Source organism: Balaenoptera musculus, chromosome 19, assembly GCF_009873245.2.
Source record: "Balaenoptera musculus isolate JJ_BM4_2016_0621 chromosome 19, mBalMus1.pri.v3, whole genome shotgun sequence".
NCBI classification, from domain to species: Eukaryota; Metazoa; Chordata; class Mammalia; order Artiodactyla; family Balaenopteridae; genus Balaenoptera; species Balaenoptera musculus.
The window spans coordinates 42213593-42232090 of NC_045803.1; the positions used below are offsets into that span (position 1 = coordinate 42213593).

General features: G+C 55.8%; 1 protein-coding gene across 3 annotated transcripts; it reads left to right on the forward strand.

Annotated features, from left to right (window-relative positions):
• Window positions 1-438: 438 nt before the first annotated feature.
• On the forward strand, window positions 439-16715 carry PLA2G15 (phospholipase A2 group XV). Of its 3 annotated transcripts, XM_036834547.1 has the most exons (7): window positions 439-495; window positions 1685-1921; window positions 9144-9300; window positions 11700-11818; window positions 12069-12167; window positions 12566-12790; window positions 14807-15318. In XM_036834547.1, the coding sequence occupies exons 2-7, from the start codon at window positions 1726-1728 to the stop codon at window positions 15316-15318; spliced, it is 1308 nt and encodes a 435-aa protein (XP_036690442.1). In that variant the 5' UTR covers window positions 439-495; window positions 1685-1725. The 3 variants fall into 3 exon arrangements, with proteins under 3 accessions (XP_036690442.1, XP_036690443.1, XP_036690444.1); XM_036834548.1 differs by lacking the exons at window positions 439-495; window positions 1685-1921 and adding an exon at window positions 5421-5660 and having other exon boundaries at window positions 14807-16715; XM_036834549.1 differs by lacking the exons at window positions 439-495; window positions 1685-1921 and adding an exon at window positions 5453-5660 and having other exon boundaries at window positions 12691-12790; window positions 14807-16713.
• Window positions 16716-18498: the final 1783 nt, after the last annotated feature.

The following is an 18498-nucleotide window of genomic DNA, read 5'->3' on the forward strand; positions in this document are numbered from 1 at the left end:
CTCTTCTTCGGACAGCCCTTCGTGGAGGGCTCCCAGCACACTTTCGCCCTGTCGGGCTTGGTGAGGCTCCTTTACGGCGAGTTTCCAGGCCGCCCCGGACTTTCCCGAATTCTCCCGTTTATGTGACTGAGAAACTGAAGAGGAATCCGGCGGGAAGAAGGGGCTCCAGCCCGGCAAGAGCCGACACAGAGGGTTGCCAAGCCCGAGCTGGAACTGGGGCGGGAGCCGCACCTCACGCTTTCGGACAAGCTGGGCGCTACGTTCGGACCTTCAGACAACTGAGAGCGAAAGAGCCCGGCGTAGAGGAGGCGCCTCCGAGGCCTTGCCCACTAATTCAAACTGCACCGCGTCCCCATTTGGCGGATAAACAGACTGAGGGCGCCCGGGACACGGCGGCTGGAAGGGAGAGGGAAGTAGACTGGTTTTTCCAGCGGTTTCGGGCGACCAGCGCTTCCCCTTGCGGTGTAGGCGAATGTCCACGCTCCGCTGCCCTTGGTAAGACAGCCACACTACTGCCAACCCGCTTGACCCCACCCCCGGAGGCGCTAAGCCAATCAGGCCCGGGGGGAGGAGGAAATACGCTCTTCGGGTACCACCCTCCTCTAGATAAGCCTGGAATGTCAAATATTTGTTCGGTGGGCGGGGCGCAACTGCGAGGTAAGGCCCTTCCCCCACCCAGCCAGGAGCTCGCGTGCGCCAGGCTAAATCGGGCCTTCCTCCCGGCCACGCCCTTGCAGCTAATTGCACTTCACCCCAACAGCACCCCAGCCTCTCCTAAAACTTCCCTGGCGTGCATTGCCCCTTGTCAGGCTCCAGACTGGGCTCTGCTCCTAGACGACAGAGCCCCGGGCCATCCCGGCGCTACCTGATCTAAATCTCACCCTTCCTGGCGCCCCCATCCATTCAACCTTTAGACCTTCGCGCTGGGCCCTTCCCTATTCTTCCTTCAGCGCGGGTCTCAAAGCCGGGTTCCCGAGGAAGCCTCCCCCTCGAGGTGCCGTCCTGAGCGCATTCCCATTGGAGAGGCATTCATGCGTGTACAGGTCCCTGCGGGGTAGTAACCCCAAGCGTGGGGCGGCTCCCCCAAAACTCCCGTGCACCTGTCCGACCGCCTCCACCTACATGACAATTCCCGATGTTTGGACTCTTGAAAAACTAAATTCGTTAAAACAACGTTAGGCCTCCTGCTTTGCTGAGCTCCCTTACTCATCTTCAGATGGGTCCTCCCAGATCACACCATTAATACTAAACAACCCGCACTCCTGTCCCCCAGCCGGCTCTCATGTCTCCTTTCTGCCAGCACTAAACCAGCTACTAACAAGATAAATCGTTTATTGTCTCCCTACCCCACCATCCACCCACCCGCGAGAATATCAGATCCTGGAGGAAAGGCTCAATCCCAGAGCCTATCACTGGGCCTGCCAGGCACATAGTAGTAGCTCAAGAATGAATGAATGGTTGACTAAGCTCTCTTCCCGTATCCATGAAAAGTAACCTTCCCTGGGGCCACAGGGCCTTTGCACTAGAGTCTCATCTGTGCCCTTTCCTCCCCTCCCAACACACCCTTGCCCTAGTTAACCTCTGCCCTCCCTCCAAATTTTCCCCTCTCCAGGCACATCCCTCCTTAGCAGGGGTCCCCACTGTAGTTTGAGATTTCTGTATTTCACTGATGAATGTCCCCCAGCCCCACACCGCTACTAGCTAGTGTTCACGAATCACGAATGAATGAATCGGAGGTATGGTACGCGAGAGGAATCAGCGAGGCTCCAACGGCACACCCAGAGTCCTTTCCCAAACCGTACTCCGGGTACCTGGGAAAAAGGAACTTGGTCCAGCGAGCCTGCCCGCAAGCTAGCGGACTCCCATCCTCACTTCAGCCCTTGGAAGCCTGCCACTAAGGCAGCCGGCGCTCCAGCCGCAGGTACGTGAAAGTCTGGGCAGATACAGGGAGGGGTTCCTCACCAGGGGAGTGTGGCTCTTCTCGTGGACCTCCAGGGCGTGTAGGAATGGTGTAAAACAACCTCCTCGCTCCCTCCTGGGAAATATTCCGCTGTCGAAGAGGATTCGACACTGGGTGCTTGCTTGGCGATCCACACTCGCCGGCCCGGACCCATCCCCACGCTCAGCGGCCAACGGCCCCCAGCTGGGCCAGCTGCGACCCTTCCTTACCTCCCAGGCCTCCAGAGTAGCAAGCGCACTAGGTTCCCCTGGGGTTCGCATCTCCGCGCCTTTGCCGCCGAATAGCCTCTGAGTACCCACCAGAGGGCGCCCTGACTCTGTAGACGGAACCAGGTGTTGCGGGGCAGGGAGGAGCTGGCACTGGAAGGCTCGACCGGAGGACGCCCCAGGTGAAAGGGGAAGCCCTTGACACCGCCCTCCAGGCCACTTATCTCCCGCTTGAGAGTCTTCGAGGCTCCTGGCTCTCTGGACATAGGCCAGGATTTTAAGCTTGGTGTTCAGGGCCCTCAAACTGCTCTGTTCCACTTTCACCCACCACTGTGCTCTACACTGCTGTGATTCTTCTGGTCTACAGACTGCTGCACATGCTAAGCTCCCTGCCTGGAGAACCCACCTACCTAATCATCCCTTTGTTTTCCTGGCACACTCCTACTTATCCATCAAGACCCATCTCTAATAATTCTTCCAGGCAGCCTTCCTTGATGCCTAGACCAGGTTGGAGGCCCTGTTCTGGGCCCCTTGCCCCAGGGTTCTGTCATGATTGGGTCAGTGTTGGCCTCTCATGACTCTAGGGAGGCTCTGGCAGCAGAGGAATAGGAGGCTGCTGAGCTCTGAGCTTTAGGGAGAATCATTTGCCTCCAAATAGACCTAGCTCTGGCTACCACACCAGCTTAGAAGCCCTGGTGTTGATTGGGTTGCCCCAAGCCCAGCCACCCACCTGGTTCAGGTAGGGAAGCTTGGAGCTTGGGAGAGGGAGGGGTGGTTGCAGAGGGCCCAGTTACAGAGGAGAGCAGAGGCTGTTGGCTGGATTCTCACCTGAGGAAGATACCACAACTGGCCTGGCTCCTCAGTCCCACCTCTAGCCTTTGCTCAGAATGTTCTGCTCCACAGGAACACTCTCCCTCTTTCCCAGAATTCACATCCAACCTGTGGACCTCTCAGTCCCTTATCTTCTTCTCTAGGTCTGACAGGCACCAGGACCCTATCTTGGAAAGGGGGAGGGTTATAGAGAAGGGGGTTTATCACTCATTGATTCAACATATATTAAGCAGCTGCTGTGTGCCAGGGATTATACAGGTGGTAACCGAGGAGAACAAATGAGGGGCTTGCTCTTCCAGCAATTATATTCTAATGGGAGCTAGGCAGGAGCTGCTTCAAAGCCAGTGGTCATGTCTGGGCTGAGACCTAAATCAGTTGGGTCCCCAAAAGTGGGGTCTGCAAAGTGGTCCCAGTGCAACAAGTGCAGAAGTCCTGAGGGAGAATAAGGATGTCCTGTTCTAGGCAGCAAGGAAGCCATTGAGGCTGGAGATGAGAGAGTTGGGGAAGAGGGAGAGTAGAAGTTGGGGGAAACCAGAATACCCGCCAGGGTCCTCACTCACTGTGAGTGAGATGCATATGATGCATGCAATGAGAGGGTCATAAATGGGGTTAGGTGGACAGTGATGGGGCCTGATTTCATGTTTAATGCCACAGGAATAAGGGCATAAATTAGGACGTCAGTAAGGAGGCTGGTATGGAGATGAGGGTAATGTGGCTTTGGGAGGGTAGAGCTGGCAGAACTTGGTGACCACCTAGTTGTGGGTCTGAGACTCAAGGAGGTATCTTGAGTCCAGGATGACCCGGGGTCTGCAGCCCAGGGGATCATGTGAATGATGGGGTCATGGTGAAAATGAGGGAACCTCACCCTCTGACCCCTCTCCATAGTGCCAGCACTGGTTATTACTGACCAGACCTTGGCACCCCCTGCCCCAATGGCCATGGTCCTATCATCTTCAGGGCCTATGGGAGTGGGGCAACAGTGAACTGCTCCCAAAAACAGGGCCACACTTTGAGGAGCCCATGGGCATCTGAGGCTGCAGGGCTGACAAGACATTCAGACTGTGGCCAGAGTCCAAGGCAGCCCAGGCTGTCCTGATCCACACCCTACCCCCACGTAACCCTTGGCTCTGGACTCCTGCCTGTCCCTAGCCCTGGCAGAAGGGTCTCTGTGGTCTCCCATACTGGGCCTGCACCAGATTGGTCCTCAGCAGCCCCTCTGCTGGGGCCTGGGATGGAGGTGAGGGAGGCAGGGGTTTTGAAAGGGGGTCACTGGGCCAGGGTCTGAGGTGGGAGATAGTTGGACCTTAAGAGAGGAGGGTATTCCAACCACGAATGTGTTTCACTAAAAGAATATAGGAGGGGCAGGCCAAGATGGTGAGTAGATTCATTGAGGGTCACTGCAGAGAGGCTGGAAAGGGTCAGCCATTGACCAAGAGGAAAAAAGGAAGGAAGAGAGGGAGGGAGGGAGGGAGGGGCAGGACAGAGGTCTTGGGACCAGCCAGGGATGACCAGGGTACTGACTGGCTCTCAGGAGGGGGTGTGTGAAGGATCAAGACCTCCAGTCTCCAAACATGCTGGTCACCCCATTCCAGAGTGACACATGGTACCAGAATATTACTGGTTGTCAAATCTTTGCCCACTCTATTCGCCCCCGATTCCATGCACAGAAAGTCTGTGTCCTCTCTGTATATCCGGTTTGCGTGGGGTGGGAGTGGTAGGGGGACATGAGGTCCCAACACCCCTTCCGGTCTTCAGGGGAACTAACCGATGGGCTGGCGCAGGATTGAGGCTCAAGCCCTCTCTTAACCCGGCGAGCAAACAGTTTAGTCGGGTGGGGGGGGGCGGGGGGTGATTCTACACTCCAGACCCTGAAACAGGCGGACTGAACTCTCACTGGGAAGCGAAACACGCTGACCTGACCCTTTCCCGGGCAGACAGCAGGTGGCCCCTGGGCCAGTGTAGCTTGAACCCAGATGCCCTCGGGGCAGGGTGCAAAGAACCGACTTGGGAGTTGCCCAAAGGTCCTGGTCAGTCTCCTTAGGCTCAAGAACAGCTTGGGACTCACTTCTCCCCTTCTTCCTCTTGCTTTGACCCGGGTAGTTCAGTAGCGGCGAGCACTGGACCCTGAATTCCCATTCGGCCCGGCGCATTCTAGATCCCTCGTCAAGGAGGCGCCAGGAATCGGGGATGAGGGCTGCGCTGCGTGGACTCAGGGTACCGAGGGCTGGGCTGGGTACCCAGCAGACGCGAGCTGGGTCTGATCAGCTGAGAGCGTGCGCGAAAGCCAGGCTGAGCCTTGATAGATCGATGCGCTCGGCGTGCAGCGCGGTTAAGGGAGTTGGCCAGGGATGAGTAGGGGCTGGGCGGCGAGCTCCGACTGGGAAGGAGAGTTCCTATTGGCAGGCCGTTTTCAGGAGGCGGATCCTGATTGGCCCGGCCGCTGTGAAGGCTGCAAGCGGCGGGGTTAAGCGCGTGGCCGCCGCCCGGGCCTAGGCACGAGACCGCAGAGCTGAATCCGCACCTCGGACTTGGAGCTGCGGTCACTGCCATGGGCCTCCGCCTCTGCCCTTACCGCGCCGCCCTGCTCCCGAGTGGCCTCCTGTTACTCCTGATGCTCACAGATGCGGCGCTCCCGGCTGGACGTCCGCCACCGGTGGTGCTGGGTGAGGCGCGCGTCCAGTCGTGGGTCCGTTCGCTCGTGCGTCCGTCTGGATGGGGTGCGGGCGGGGCTGTCTGCATCTGCTCTAAGCACGGGGTGAGGGAGCGTGTGATTGTCTTGTCACCTGGGTCGGCCCGTCCACTTCCTGCTATGCTGGGCTCGGTTGTGGTCAAACTCTTGTCACCTTACCCTATAGAATATGGGGGTAAGTGGGCGGGTTACCACGCGTTTGCGCATCGGTACGCCTGTTCATCTCATTCCCAAGCCTCGCCTCATCCCCATTTTTTAGCTGGAAAGACCGAGGCTCTTTGGCCCCACTCCTGAGGGCCGGTAGGAGGTAGGGTGGCTTCGGAGTTGACCCCCAGGGGCCTCAGCGTTGACTTGGGCTTGGCTTGGACGCTGTCTCCCTCCACCCTTCCAGCCCGACACGTTTCAGAGGGCATTACTGAAAGGGAGCTCTTTGGGGAAGGATTGCTCTCCTAACCTGCCACCAGGGCTTTCCCCTAACTTATCAAATATGTGGCATTGGGCCTGAGGGAGGAGGCCCAAGGGAATCTGAGGATGGCTATAGACAGAGGGAGGGGTTGAGACAATGGCTATGAACAGATGTCATACTGTACCCTTACTCCTGCCAGACCTACTTGGACTACGCTATGTTGGGGCTAGGCAACCTCCCCTGTCTACCTCCTCCTTGCTGCTGGCCCAGGCAACTGTACAGGAGCCAGTAGTATTTCCTTGTGGTGGGTGTGGCAGGGATGAGACCTCTGTCTTGGGGTCTTTGGGTGCCTCATTCAGGCCATCACTCCCACGAAGAGCTAGTGTGTTGGTGGCCATCCAGGGCTCCTAAAAGCAGAGGCATGCCGAGGTATACATTACATACTGAGTCTGCTGCAGCATGACCCCCATGCTCTTTCTGCTGGGAGTATTTTAATGGGGATGATGCAGATCACAGAAGGGTAGGGTTGGCAGGCAGTGTGATCCCAGGGGTCCTCCACCAGGAGCTCTGGGCCAGGAAATGCTCCCGGGGAATGCTGGGCCCAGGTTCACCATGGAGTTTGGGCAGATTTGGCCTTGCCTTCCCTAAGCTTGCAGGATGATTCCCAGAGGTGAGGTCTGTGCTGGGCAGGCACAGAGAATCCACTGACCGAGTCAGGGAAGGTTTCCTGGAGTACGCAGCTGGAGCTGAGTCCAGGAGAGAGTTCCAGGCAGAGGGAACTACGTATCAGAGGGAGGGAGCTAAGCAGTCCAGGCTCTCAGGAATGGAGTTGGGGAAGGACTAGATGGTGCAGGGCTCGTGACTGGTTGGGTCATCTGGACTTTGTCTTGGGGGCCTGCAGGGAGCCTTGTGTACTAAGGAGTACTGAGTATGAAGGGTGTGGCATTGGGAAGTGTGTGGTCTCTGACCGGACTGGTCCTAGACCTTTTCACCTGTATTGTGCTAAATGCACTCATTAATTCATTTAGTTCTTAGTTGTCCTAGGTCACAGCAGAGGAGCCTCAGGTTGTACCTAGAGGCACTGAGCAACTGGAATCGTATCCTGCCCCGCTTCTCAGAGAGTGAGGCTATTGGCATTAATCCTGGGAAACCCCATGGTGGGCAGCAGACAAGCTGTTCCTGGGCACAGAGCAGGGACCTAACCTTGGCAATCAGAGGATCAGCATCCAAGGGTGACCAGTCTCTGTGGGTGGGACTCAAATTGGTGGTAGAGGAAGCAGAGGCCAGAGAAGGGATACTGAAGGCCCTGGGTGGGGGAAGGGACTATAGCAAGCTATTTCCACCTCTCCCAGCCTCAGTCTCCTTATCTGTAAAGTAGGCATAATAAGGATATTCGTCCCAGTGTTACTTGAGGTGAAAGGCATGTGGATGGCTCTTATCTAGTTCTAGGCACAGAGGGACCGAGGAAGTGACCATTGGTATTTTTAGAGGCCACACAGCCTAGCCAGGCAAAGCAGATCCGGTGACTTCCTCTTTCAGCTATTTCCTCTCTGGTGGAAACAGTGACCAAGGTTTCTTCACTGCCCTGTCTAGTCCACAAGCATCTCATCTAGAGGCTGTCATGCTGGGGACTCCCCACTTCTGCACCACATCATGAAGGGAGGTGAATGCAGGTGCCACACCTCCCTCCCATGGCTGCCCTGAGGACACAGTGGGATGGTGCACAAGGAGGGCGTGCCCTCTGCAGGGCTGTGTTCACAGCTGGAGGCCAGTGAATGCCCTCGAGAGCCAAACACTGGATCCTAAATGGGGTTTGGAAGGTGTCAAGAGAATGGCATGCGGGAGCTGGTGAGGCCTGAAAAGTCACTGGGAGTAAATGGACTGTGAAGGGCCTTGAATGTTAGGCAGTGAAGCAAGGGGGGAGTGGGGGATGGGTTTGAGTGTCACAAGGGCCCCAGGGCTCTGTATAGACTGAATAAGTAGAGTGAAGTCATCCTTGGAGCCTGGTCACACCCACCCCCATTGGGCTGTGGCTGGAATGGTATGTTGCTTCAAGAGAGCCATTTCCAACACAGGTGTGCCAAGATGCTAGGGCCCTCCAGGTGGCGTGCACTCTGGAACCTTTAGCAGGGTTTAGCTTCTGGGCTCTGGCCTTTAGCAAGCCCTGAGGACCTCAGTAGGATGGCAGGTGCCTGCTTCTCTCAACTGTTTCTGTTCATTGCCCCCCTCCAGAGCCTATCCTGGAGTGCCTTCTTTGCATTTATTTTTGGCTGGTTAAGTGGCCCAGTGCTCTGTGCTGTTTCCCAATCCTTCTTTCAGAGTATACAAGACCCTGCCTATGAAGCCAAAACCACCGTCTGTACCCCAACACTGAATTAAATCTCGGAGACAGAGTTTTGGGTGAAGTAGAGAGGAATAGCTTTATTGCTTTGCCAGGCAAAGGGGGCCACAGCGGGCTAATGCCCTCAAAACTCTGTGTCCCAACTTGGAGAGGGTAGTGAGAAGTTTGATAGTAATGGTTCAAGAGGGTGTGATCAGCTCATGGACATTCTTCTGATTGGTTGGTGGTGAGGTGAGTGGGAGTCAACATCATCAACCTTCTGGTTCCAGCGTTCCTGGGGTCTGCTTGCTTGTGGGCAGCATACCATCGTTAACCCGTTAACCACTGACTTCTCCCATCTGGTGGGGGTTTCAGTATCTGCAAAACAGCTCAAAGATATTGTTGTGTGTATCCCTTGATGGGGAACCAGGACCTTGCCCCAAGGCTGCACTATGGTTTCTCTTTGACTGTTTCTCCTTTGTCTTGCATCCCCTCCCTTCCCTAATTAGCAACTGCATGAATCTGCCAGTTGGAACTCAGGGAAGGTCATGGAGGCTGAATGAAGCCTGTTTCCTGTAATCAAAGAAATGGGGAACACAGAAAGGCTTTTGTGCCTAGGAGCCCCACAGGTATCACCTACTCTGCAGCCTGGAACAGCCGTGGGTAGAAGGCCTTTGGGTTTCCAGCCTGCCAGGCGCAGGGTCTCATTCATGCTCTGTGTCCCCCTTCAGTGCCCGGTGATTTGGGCAACCAGCTGGAGGCAAAGCTGGACAAGCCGACAGTCGTGCACTACCTCTGCTCCAAGAGGACAGACAGCTACTTCACACTCTGGCTGAACCTGGAACTGCTGCTGCCTGTCATCATTGACTGCTGGATTGACAATATCAGGTGGGGGCTGGGGCACAGGTGGGGCGCTGCTCGCTGACCCGGTCTAGAGACGCCTCCAGAGCCCATTTCTATCTCATCTGCGCCTCAAGAGATACATCTATCTCAGGCTCAGGGTCACTGACCTCTCTCCCTTCCCATTTCCTCTGTCTGGTCCACGCCACCTTGGCACTCTCCCAGACAGAACTTTCTTCCCTTTCCTGCTGCTCCTGTCTCTACCCTCTCCAGTGCCTCAGGCCCTATTTGTGGTTTCTATGCTCCAGCCCCTATTCACAGCCTCGCCTTGGCCCCCACCCTTTCCCTTGCCTCTGACTTGGCCACACCTGTCCCCTCCAGCTGCTTGGGGATTCCTTTCCACTTGCTGTTCTTTCAGCCTGGAATCACCCTTTACACCCTTTGCCTGATAAACTCCCTCCCATTCACTCTTTAAAACCCAAGCCTGCTTCCTTTGTGAAGTCTCCCTGCCACTCCCCAGAGCTCTTTTTGTTTGTTTGTTTGTTTTTTATAAATTTATTTATTTATTTAATTTTTGGCTGTGTTGGGTCTTTGTTGCTGCGCGCGGGCTTTCTGTAGTGTGGTGAGCTGGGGCTACTCTTCGTTGCGGTGCGTGGGCTTCTCATTGCAGTGGCTTCTCTTGTTGTGGAGCACAGGCTCTAGGCACGCGGGCTTCTGTAGTTGTGGCACATGGGCTCAGTAGTTGTGGCTCGTGGGCTCTAGAGCACAGGCTCAGTAGTTGTGGCGCACGGTCTTAGTTGCTCTGCGGCATGTGGGGTCTTCCCGGCCCAGGGCTTGAATCCGTGTCTCCTGCGTTGGCAGGCGGATTCTTAACCACTTCTCCACTAGGGAAGTCCATCTCCAGAGCTCTTAACCTCCCCTTTCCCCGGCCACATGCCTGCTCCTCTAACCTGCATTCCCTGCCTGCCAAACATTGTTTCCTAGGATATTTCTTCCATAATAAGATAATCATGTAATCAGAATTACTGCTTATTGAATGCAAACACTATACATTTTACATACTTTCTTTCATTGAGTCTTACAGCAATCCGGTGAAACAAGTGCTGTTTTTAGACCTGTTTTACAGATGAGGAAATCTGGAAGCTCAAAGAGGTTACAGAATTGCTTAGGGTCACTCAGCTAATAAGTGACAAACTAGAATTTGAACCCAGAGTTGTGTGCCTCTGAACTACGGTTCCCGCCCACCCTGAGCTCCCTGAAGGCAGGGACTGTGTCTCTTTTATCTTTAAAGCTGTAGGACCAGAAACACAATTGGTTTTCAATAAATATTTGAGCTGAATGGAGTCTTTCAAATGAAGATTGTTTTTTCCCCTGGAGACACACTAGCTGGTTCTAGCTGGTTCTCTGGGCACCCTGCCTTTCCCTGTTGTTTATGACACCTGCTTTGTTGACTCCTTCCTCCTCCTTGTGCGATCAGGGTTATTTCTGGGATGTTGATCCGCATTTCTATTTTTGTTGCAGAAGCATGGTCTCAGGTACTGCCAGTTGGAGGTACAGGCTGATACTGAGAGGGGCTTATCTACCTTTGTTGGGCCTCTGACCTGTTTAGACTTGCATCCAGCACAGAGTGCTTTGGCTTTCTAGAACTTTGCTGAGTGGCCATTGGGATGATCTACAGATTGCCCTGGAGAGAGTGGGTCCCCAGGACTTTTATTTGGGCCAGTGTTGGGTATCTTGTCAGCTTTCTGTGGCTGATCTTTAAGGGTGGGTGGGACTCAGGACCACTGGGGACTGCAGGTCTAGCCTGTGTTTTCTCAGGCACATTTGCCTCCTTAGTATCAAGGGAGGCCAGAGCAGGGTTCCTGGCCTGGCACAAGGCTTTCCTCCTGTCTTCCACCACCCTGTCCCCATCATGTCTCCAGACCTTGCCCACCCACTCACACAGCAGCCACAGGTACTCAGGGTTTCTCTGTCTGGTTCTGTTGTGTGTTGCATTCATCATCTCCTTTGCCCTGTGTTGTGTTATGGTGGGTGGCAGGAGCTGGATCCATGGAGATGGAGCAATGGGAGCCTGCGAAGTTAGGCTGCCTGCCTTTTGGGGTCAAGTGTGATGTTCGTGGCAGAGCCAGGCCTGGCAGCCAGATCCCTCTCCCAGCCATATCTAAGACCTGCATTAGACAGTATGGGTGACATTGAGGAGAAGAGAATATTGCCTGACAGGGGTCCTGGAGTCAGTCTTTGGAGTGAGTCTTGGTGGGGTCCTCATTTGGATGTGGTTACTCTGATCTGTGCTTTACAAATTTGCTTTGTTACTTTTTGGTCTGCCCTATACATCTGACCAAACCTGAGGATGGGAAGGGAATATGGCTCAGGACACAAGACAGTACTGGGACACACCAACTTAGGTGTCACCTCTGGGTCACTGGCTCAATATCCCCTCCTGGCAGGCTGGTCTACAACCGAACGTCCCGCACCACCCAGTTTCCTGATGGTGTGGATGTGCGTGTCCCTGGCTTTGGGAAGACCTTCTCACTGGAGTTCCTGGACCCCAGCAAAAGCAGTGTGGGTGTGTAGCCCTTCCTCATGGCCCCCAGGGAATGGGGAGGGAGGTTCTGATGGACTCCGAGAGTGGGAGGAGCCCTGTTGGTTCGAGTGGGGGTAGCCTGTGAACCGTCTCTGATCAGTGTGGGCACAGAGCCCTATAGCACTCCTTCGGGGATCTCCCGGCTGTAGGTGTCACAGTCTCCTTGGCAGGCGTGGTGTGGGCAGCTGACAATGACTGTACTCTCTCTAATCCTACGGATTTATGTCTATAGGTTCCTATTTCCACACCATGGTGGAGAACCTTGTGGGCTGGGGCTACACACGAGGTGAGGACGTGCGGGGGGCCCCCTATGACTGGCGCCGAGCTCCAAGTAAGTGGTTGCTCTCATTTCCTCCCTGAGGTCATGGGGGAGGGGGTTGGGGAGGAGGAGATCACAGCCACCAAAGGTCCTGGGCCTTTCCCTACTCCCGGGTCTCTGGCATCCAGCCCAGCCGTCACAGCTCCCACCCCTGGTCAATCTGTCCTGTCCTTCCCCCACCCTCAGCCCAGGATTTCTGGGCCTCTGAGCCCTGGGGAGAGATAATGAGGCTGAGGAGGGAAAAAGGAGCTTCTTCTCCCTTCATGGAAATTGAGGGGAAACCAGACCCTCCCCACTTGGATTTTCACACGCTCCCCACCCACCTAGTCCTGGGTCTGGCCTGAGACACAGTCAGTGGTTCAGGCCCAAGGACCATTCCTGCCTGACCCCCGCCTGGCTCTGGCCTGCAGATGAAAACGGGCCCTACTTCCTGGCCCTCCGCGAGATGATCGAGGAGATGCACCAGCTGTATGGGGGCCCCGTGGTGCTGGCTGCCCACAGTATGGGCAACATGTACACGCTCTACTTTCTGCAGCAGCAGCCACAGGCCTGGAAGGACAAGTATATCCATGCCTTTGTGGCACTGGGTCCGCCCTGGGGGGGCGTGGCCAAGACCCTGCGCGTCCTGGCCTCAGGTAAGACCCTGCCTGGCCCAGCATGGGGGGTGCTGGTATCAGAGATGGCACACTCTCTCTCCCTCTACAGTGGCCTCCTGGGCCACCCTCACGTCTCTTCTCTTGGGTCAGGACCCTTCCTTCTCCAGAGTTGTATTCTTTTCCAAACATCTCTTTCTAAAAGAGAATATAACACTACTTCTAAATTCACCTCTCCAGCTGATGACTCTTGTTATCTGTGTAGGTCTCTTACAACATGTACACGGAGTGGCATAACCGTCGGTCATAGGGCACATGTGCACACACACACACACACTCACACAGCTTGGGCCTGGCTGGCCTAACTTGGTTTGATCCAGAGTTCTCTGGAGGAGCCTTCTCCCTCTCTCTTACCCCCATCCTCACTTCTTCATCCCCACCTTCGCCCCAGAGAAGGAAGGTTGGGCTACAGTTTCCTGTTTATGAGTTACACCTCCCTCTGTGGCAGCGGGGAGCCTCTGTGGGCCACACAGAGAGGAAGCAGGTGCAGATTTGTCTGGGCCTGCTTGCTTGGCAGTTGGGAAAACCACCTCCTTCCCTGTTCCTCCCCAATCCACCTGCCTTTTCACGACTGTTAGAACATACCAGCTGTAGCCCCAGGGCTCTCTTCCCTCTGCTAGGACTGGATGTGAGCCCCATGACCGCTCACTTTAGGAGCTGTGAGCCGGGGCTGTACCAAGCATTTGATGAGCTTTCTTCCTCAAGTGACTGCCACTGCCTGACCTGCTTATTGGTCACCTGATCATTGTGATCAGTCCTCTCCCAGTAGTGACCCTGGATTAGCTGGACAGTGAATCCAGTTATAGTGAGGACTCATCACAGCTACCTACTCTGTCCAGCCTGGACCTGAAAGGAGAGATGTGGGCCCTTCTGAGTTTGAGACAAGTTACCATGGCGGAGTTCAGGTACTGGCCCTTTCAGAGCTTCCCCATGAGTCCCCTTAGAGCGGTGGTCCCCAACCTTTTTGGCACCAGGGAATGGTTTTGTGGAAGACAGTTTTTCCACGGAGGGGGCGGGGGGCTTGGGAGGGGTGATGGTTCAGGCGGTAATGCGAGTGATGGGGAGCAGTAGGTAAATCGTCACTCTCTAACCCACTGCTCACCTCCTGCTGTGCAGCCCCGTTCCTAACGGGCCGCGGACTGGTAATGGTCCGCGGCCCGGCGGTTGGGGACCCCTGCCTTAGAGCTTTGCCTCGGATTCTGGGAGACTGCTGTCAGGCTCTGGCAGTCTGGGAGTGGGGGTGGGACAGGACGGGTGGTAGTCGTGGACCTTAGCTAGGGGTTCCCTTTTCTGAGGGCTCCTAGAGCCAGGCCCCAGCAGGCAGAGCTGAAGGCCTGTAGTCAGTGGTGGGGTGATGGGTGGCCGTGGGTCCTGGGCAGAGGCCCCTGTTCCCAAGTTCCAGCTCATCCTCTGGCGATCTCACTGGCTGGTGGGTGCGTTTGTGCTGCTGGCATTCCTATGTGAGAAAGACTGTCACTTTGTCTGCAGCCTCCCCTCCTGCCCTGTCTCCTGCAGGCCTGGCTGCCCAGGTCAGTGCCAGGCAGGTGGGTGGGATGAGACCAGGGCTGGCTGGATGTAGGTCTGAGCCTAGGAAGGGAAAAAAATGTTTACATAGCTCAATGTAATAAAAGATTAAGAGGACTGTGTCTTTGGGCTGCCCACCTGCTGATTCACCTGTGACAAGGTCAGTACCCACAGGCCGCGTGATAAGTGCTCTGGGGAAGGTATTGTTTTTACCATAAAGTCACCCTGTGGGCGTGTGCTGCCTAAATCCCTGGTGACAAAATGCAAAAGGAAAGAAACAAATCTTGGTCATGTGCTTCCTAGATAGAGCAAAACTACAGGGAGATAGGGGAGTTGTCACCGCGTTAACAGCATAGAGATGCCAGAGTGCTGGCCAGGCCCCGGCTGGGGGCTGGCAGGGGCCCTGGCGGTGAGCATGCTGCCCAGCTGGCTTGCATTCCCGAGCACAGACTGACTGGAGCCCTCTGTCCGCAGGAGACAACAACCGGATCCCGGTCATTGGGCCCCTGAAGATCCGGGAGCAGCAGCGGTCTGCCGTCTCCACCAGCTGGCTGCTGCCCTACAACTACACCTGGGCACCCAGCAAGGTCTTCGTGCACACACCCACAGCCAACTACACGCTGCAGGACTATCGCCGCTTCTTCCAGGACATCGGCTTCGAAGACGGCTGGCTCATGCGGCAGGACACGGAGGGGCTGGTTGAGGCCACGGTGCCACCTGGCGTGCGACTGCACTGCCTCTACGGCACTGGCGTCCCTACGCCAGACTCCTTCTACTATGAAAGCTTCCCGGACCGCGACCCGAAAATCTGCTTTGGTGATGGTGACGGCACTGTGAACTTGCAGAGCGCCCTGCAGTGCCAGGCTTGGCGCGGCCGCCAGGAGCAAAAAGTGTCATTGCAGGCACTGCCGGGCACCGAGCACATCGCGATGCTGGCCAACGCCACTACCCTGGCCTATCTGAAACGCGTGCTCCTCGGGCCCTGATTCCTATGCTGGGCAGGGCTCTGGGATGGCCTGGCCACCACTGCTTCTCCTGGCCTCTGGGGCAACCATGGCACATGAGTTGAGCAGTTTGTGACTGATCATCTAAAGCCCTGGATCTTGGGTTGTGAAGTGGGGAAATGCTGGGTTTTTTATCCTTCCTCTCTGGGAATGAGGAAGGAAGACATAGTCTGAACTTACTTGAGGGACCCTTGGAAAGAATGCTGCTGATGGTGGAATTGTGACCTCAGGACTGGCTCCGCAGGTGGATTGGCTGGCACCTGGCCCCAATCCCCAGTGCTGGGGCCTTGTGTTCCTCCTACCCCTGTGGCCTTTTCACACTCGCCCACCAGGGCCTGGCTCCTCAGCTTTCTTGTGAGGGATGTTACTGAACTGTGATCCCTAGGTTGGGCTCCTGGTCCCTAGGGTGTACCTTCTCACACATTGGCCACAAGTTGGCCTGCTACTGGCCATGGGTGGCTGGAGCTGCTGTCTTCGCTGTGGCCTAGCTGCTCACACAGCGTGACTGTGGCTTTCTGGGGGCAGCCCGGTTCCCCCTGCAGGCAGGGGTGGGTTGTTATGTTATCCATGGTTCCCAGGCCCTGGGGCATTCACTCCTACCTCCCTTACTTCTAAGAACAGCCTAGCTCAGGGCTGGGCAGCAGATGGCCCCCCAGTTCTCGGGGCTGTGTCCCAGGAGCCCTGATCTCCTTGGTTGGGCTGTTGCCCACAGTATTGATGCTGCCTCCCTTTGCCCTGGGGCTGTGGTTCAAGAATGAGAGCAGAGCCTGGTGCCATGCCCTTTAGGTACTCATGAAGAAAGAGAACTCAAGGAAGCAGCCAAGGCCAATCAGAGCCACACTGAGCTGCCCTCTTGCTGACCCTCCACCACATTGCCACTGCCCAGGATCTCTCTAGCATTCACATGGGCTGGCACAGGACTGAGAGGAGGTAGGACTCTTGCCCACTCTGCCCAGCACCCATCCCCACCAGGCAGCTCAGTGGTGTTTAGTCAGCAGGGACTCGCCCAGAAACTTGAGTGGGCCCCTGAGAGAGCCAGGGGCCTTTGGGGCCCCCTAGGGGTTTTCTTCCTGCTCCAGAGGTGCTGCATGGATCTCCCTGTGATAGCAGGGATGGAGGATGTGGATCTGCCTTGGTGGTCTCCAAGTGGGCAATGCCTAAAGGCCAAGACTTGGGTCTAGCCTCTGGGGTGGAGCCCCAAAGCCACAGTCAGGCTGGACTGTGCTTCGCTCCTACAAGGTTTCTGTGAAGCGGAATTTTCTCTGTTGCATTCATACCCAGCATCTGTCTCTCCCTTTGTTCCTGAGTGGTGGGCCCCACATGGGGCTCTGAGCAGGCTGTACCTCGATTCTGGCAATAAAAGTATTCTGGATGCTGTAAAGTGCCCTGGCCTAGCCTCTGCTCTGAGCATCAGAGGAAGGAGGCAGTGGAAGGGTGAGGGGGCTAGCAAGGCAGGTAATCAGAGGCTAGACCATGACCTTTCTGGGGCCTTGATGGGTTCTCTCAGCACCAAAGCATGGCTCCTGTGCACCTCTTTGGGTTTCGTCCTCCTTCCCCCTCTCCTGGGATCTAGTTCCCCTCCTAGGACTGAGAACCAGGACCTGAAACATTCCTGTTGGAATGAAGCTCCTGCCCACCACCCCACCCCGCCACTCCTATTTGGTCAACAGGCCCCAAATGCCACCCCACAGCTGGGAGCCAAGGACAATCCTGACGGTAACCCTGTCTGGACTCTCCTTCCCAGCCTTCTGTCCTCCCTCAGCTTGCAGGTCTCAGCATCCTTTGAATTTTTTTAGGATGCTACCCTTCTACTTTGTTTCATCAGTTCATCTGCCCGCCATCTGTCCCTCTTTGGGAACAGAGTGAGACTGAGGAGGGAGGGAGAGAGACCAAGATGGGCAGAGATATAGGGACTGAGAGACTGGGGACCAAATGGAGATGGATAAGGACAGAGGAACACAGAGTCTGAGACAGGAAAACGTGTGTAAGGATGGAGACTAGGCCAGAAGTCTGTGGTGCAGAGCCCAGAGCTGGGGGCCAGTGGGGGTGGTGGGAGCCCCAGTTCCTGCCTCCTCCACAGGAACCTGGCCAGCCTGGGTTTTAGGTGCCAATACACCCTGGGCCGCTAGAGGGTGCTCTGAATCTTCTCACTACACCAGTTATTGGCCAGACCTGGAAAAATGGGTGGCCCGGAGGGTTAGGATGCCTAGGAATACATAGGTCCAGCTGCATCGCTGGCCTTGGTAAAAAGGATGACAACATGAAAGGGAGTAAACCCTTACCCCCAGGTCCTGCCCAGCCTGACTCTTCGTGCCCTGACACATACCCACTCATGGCCTTGCTGCCACCCTCTCACCCCTGATCTGTTTCAACCCCACTTCTACCCTCAGTTTCACAGCTGTAGAGACAGGGTATGGAGTCAGAGCAGGCTTCAGGACCAGCAGACTGGGGTTCAAATCTGAGCTCTACCACCCCTAGCCAAGTAGCTTGGGGAGTCTCCTGACCTCCCTAAGCTTCGGTTTGCTCATCTTAAAAATGGGGATGGGGACTTCCCTGGTAGTGCAGTGGTTGAGAATCCACCTGCCAGTGCAGGGGACACGGGTTCGATCCCTGGTCCGGGAAGATCCCACACGCCGCGGAGCAACTAAGCCCGTGTGCCACAACTTTTGAGCCTGCGCTCTAGAGCCCACGAGCCACAACTACTGAGCCTGTGTGCCACAACTACTGAAGCCTGCATGCCTAGAGCCCATGCTCTGCAACAAGAGAAGCCACTGCAATGAGAAGCCCGCACACCGCAACGAAGCATAGCCCCCGCTTGCTGCAACTAGAGAAAGCCCGCGCAAAGCAACAGAGCCCCAACGCGGCCAAAAAAAAAAAAAAAGAAAAATGGGGATGAATAAATGTACACTGTAGGGTGGTCCTGAGGAACACTGATGGTTTTGGAGAACATTTGATTCAGTGCTTGGTTCATGGGGGCTTTCAGCTGGCAGGATGCTGTAACTGGGTGTGAGACAGTGAAAAGGTTCTGAGAGCTTGTAGGTCATGTATGCTGCTGATACAAGGACAAGTGGACTGGCTGTTACTGAGTGACACAAGTGTCCAGAGCCCTTCCTCTGCCAGGCCAGGAAGGCAGGAGGAACTGATTCAGGGGGCAAAGGGTCA

Coding starts and splice junctions, on each gene's coding strand:
- PLA2G15 (XM_036834547.1), top strand. CDS start 1,726: ATGAATCGGAGGTATGGTACGCGAGAGGAATCAGCGAGGCTCCAACGG. Junction 9,301..11,699: donor TGCTGGATTGACAATATCAG/GTGGGGGCTGGG, acceptor CCCTCCTGGCAG/GCTGGTCTACAACCGAACGT. Junction 11,819..12,068: donor CCCCAGCAAAAGCAGTGTGG/GTGTGTAGCCCT, acceptor TTATGTCTATAG/GTTCCTATTTCCACACCATG.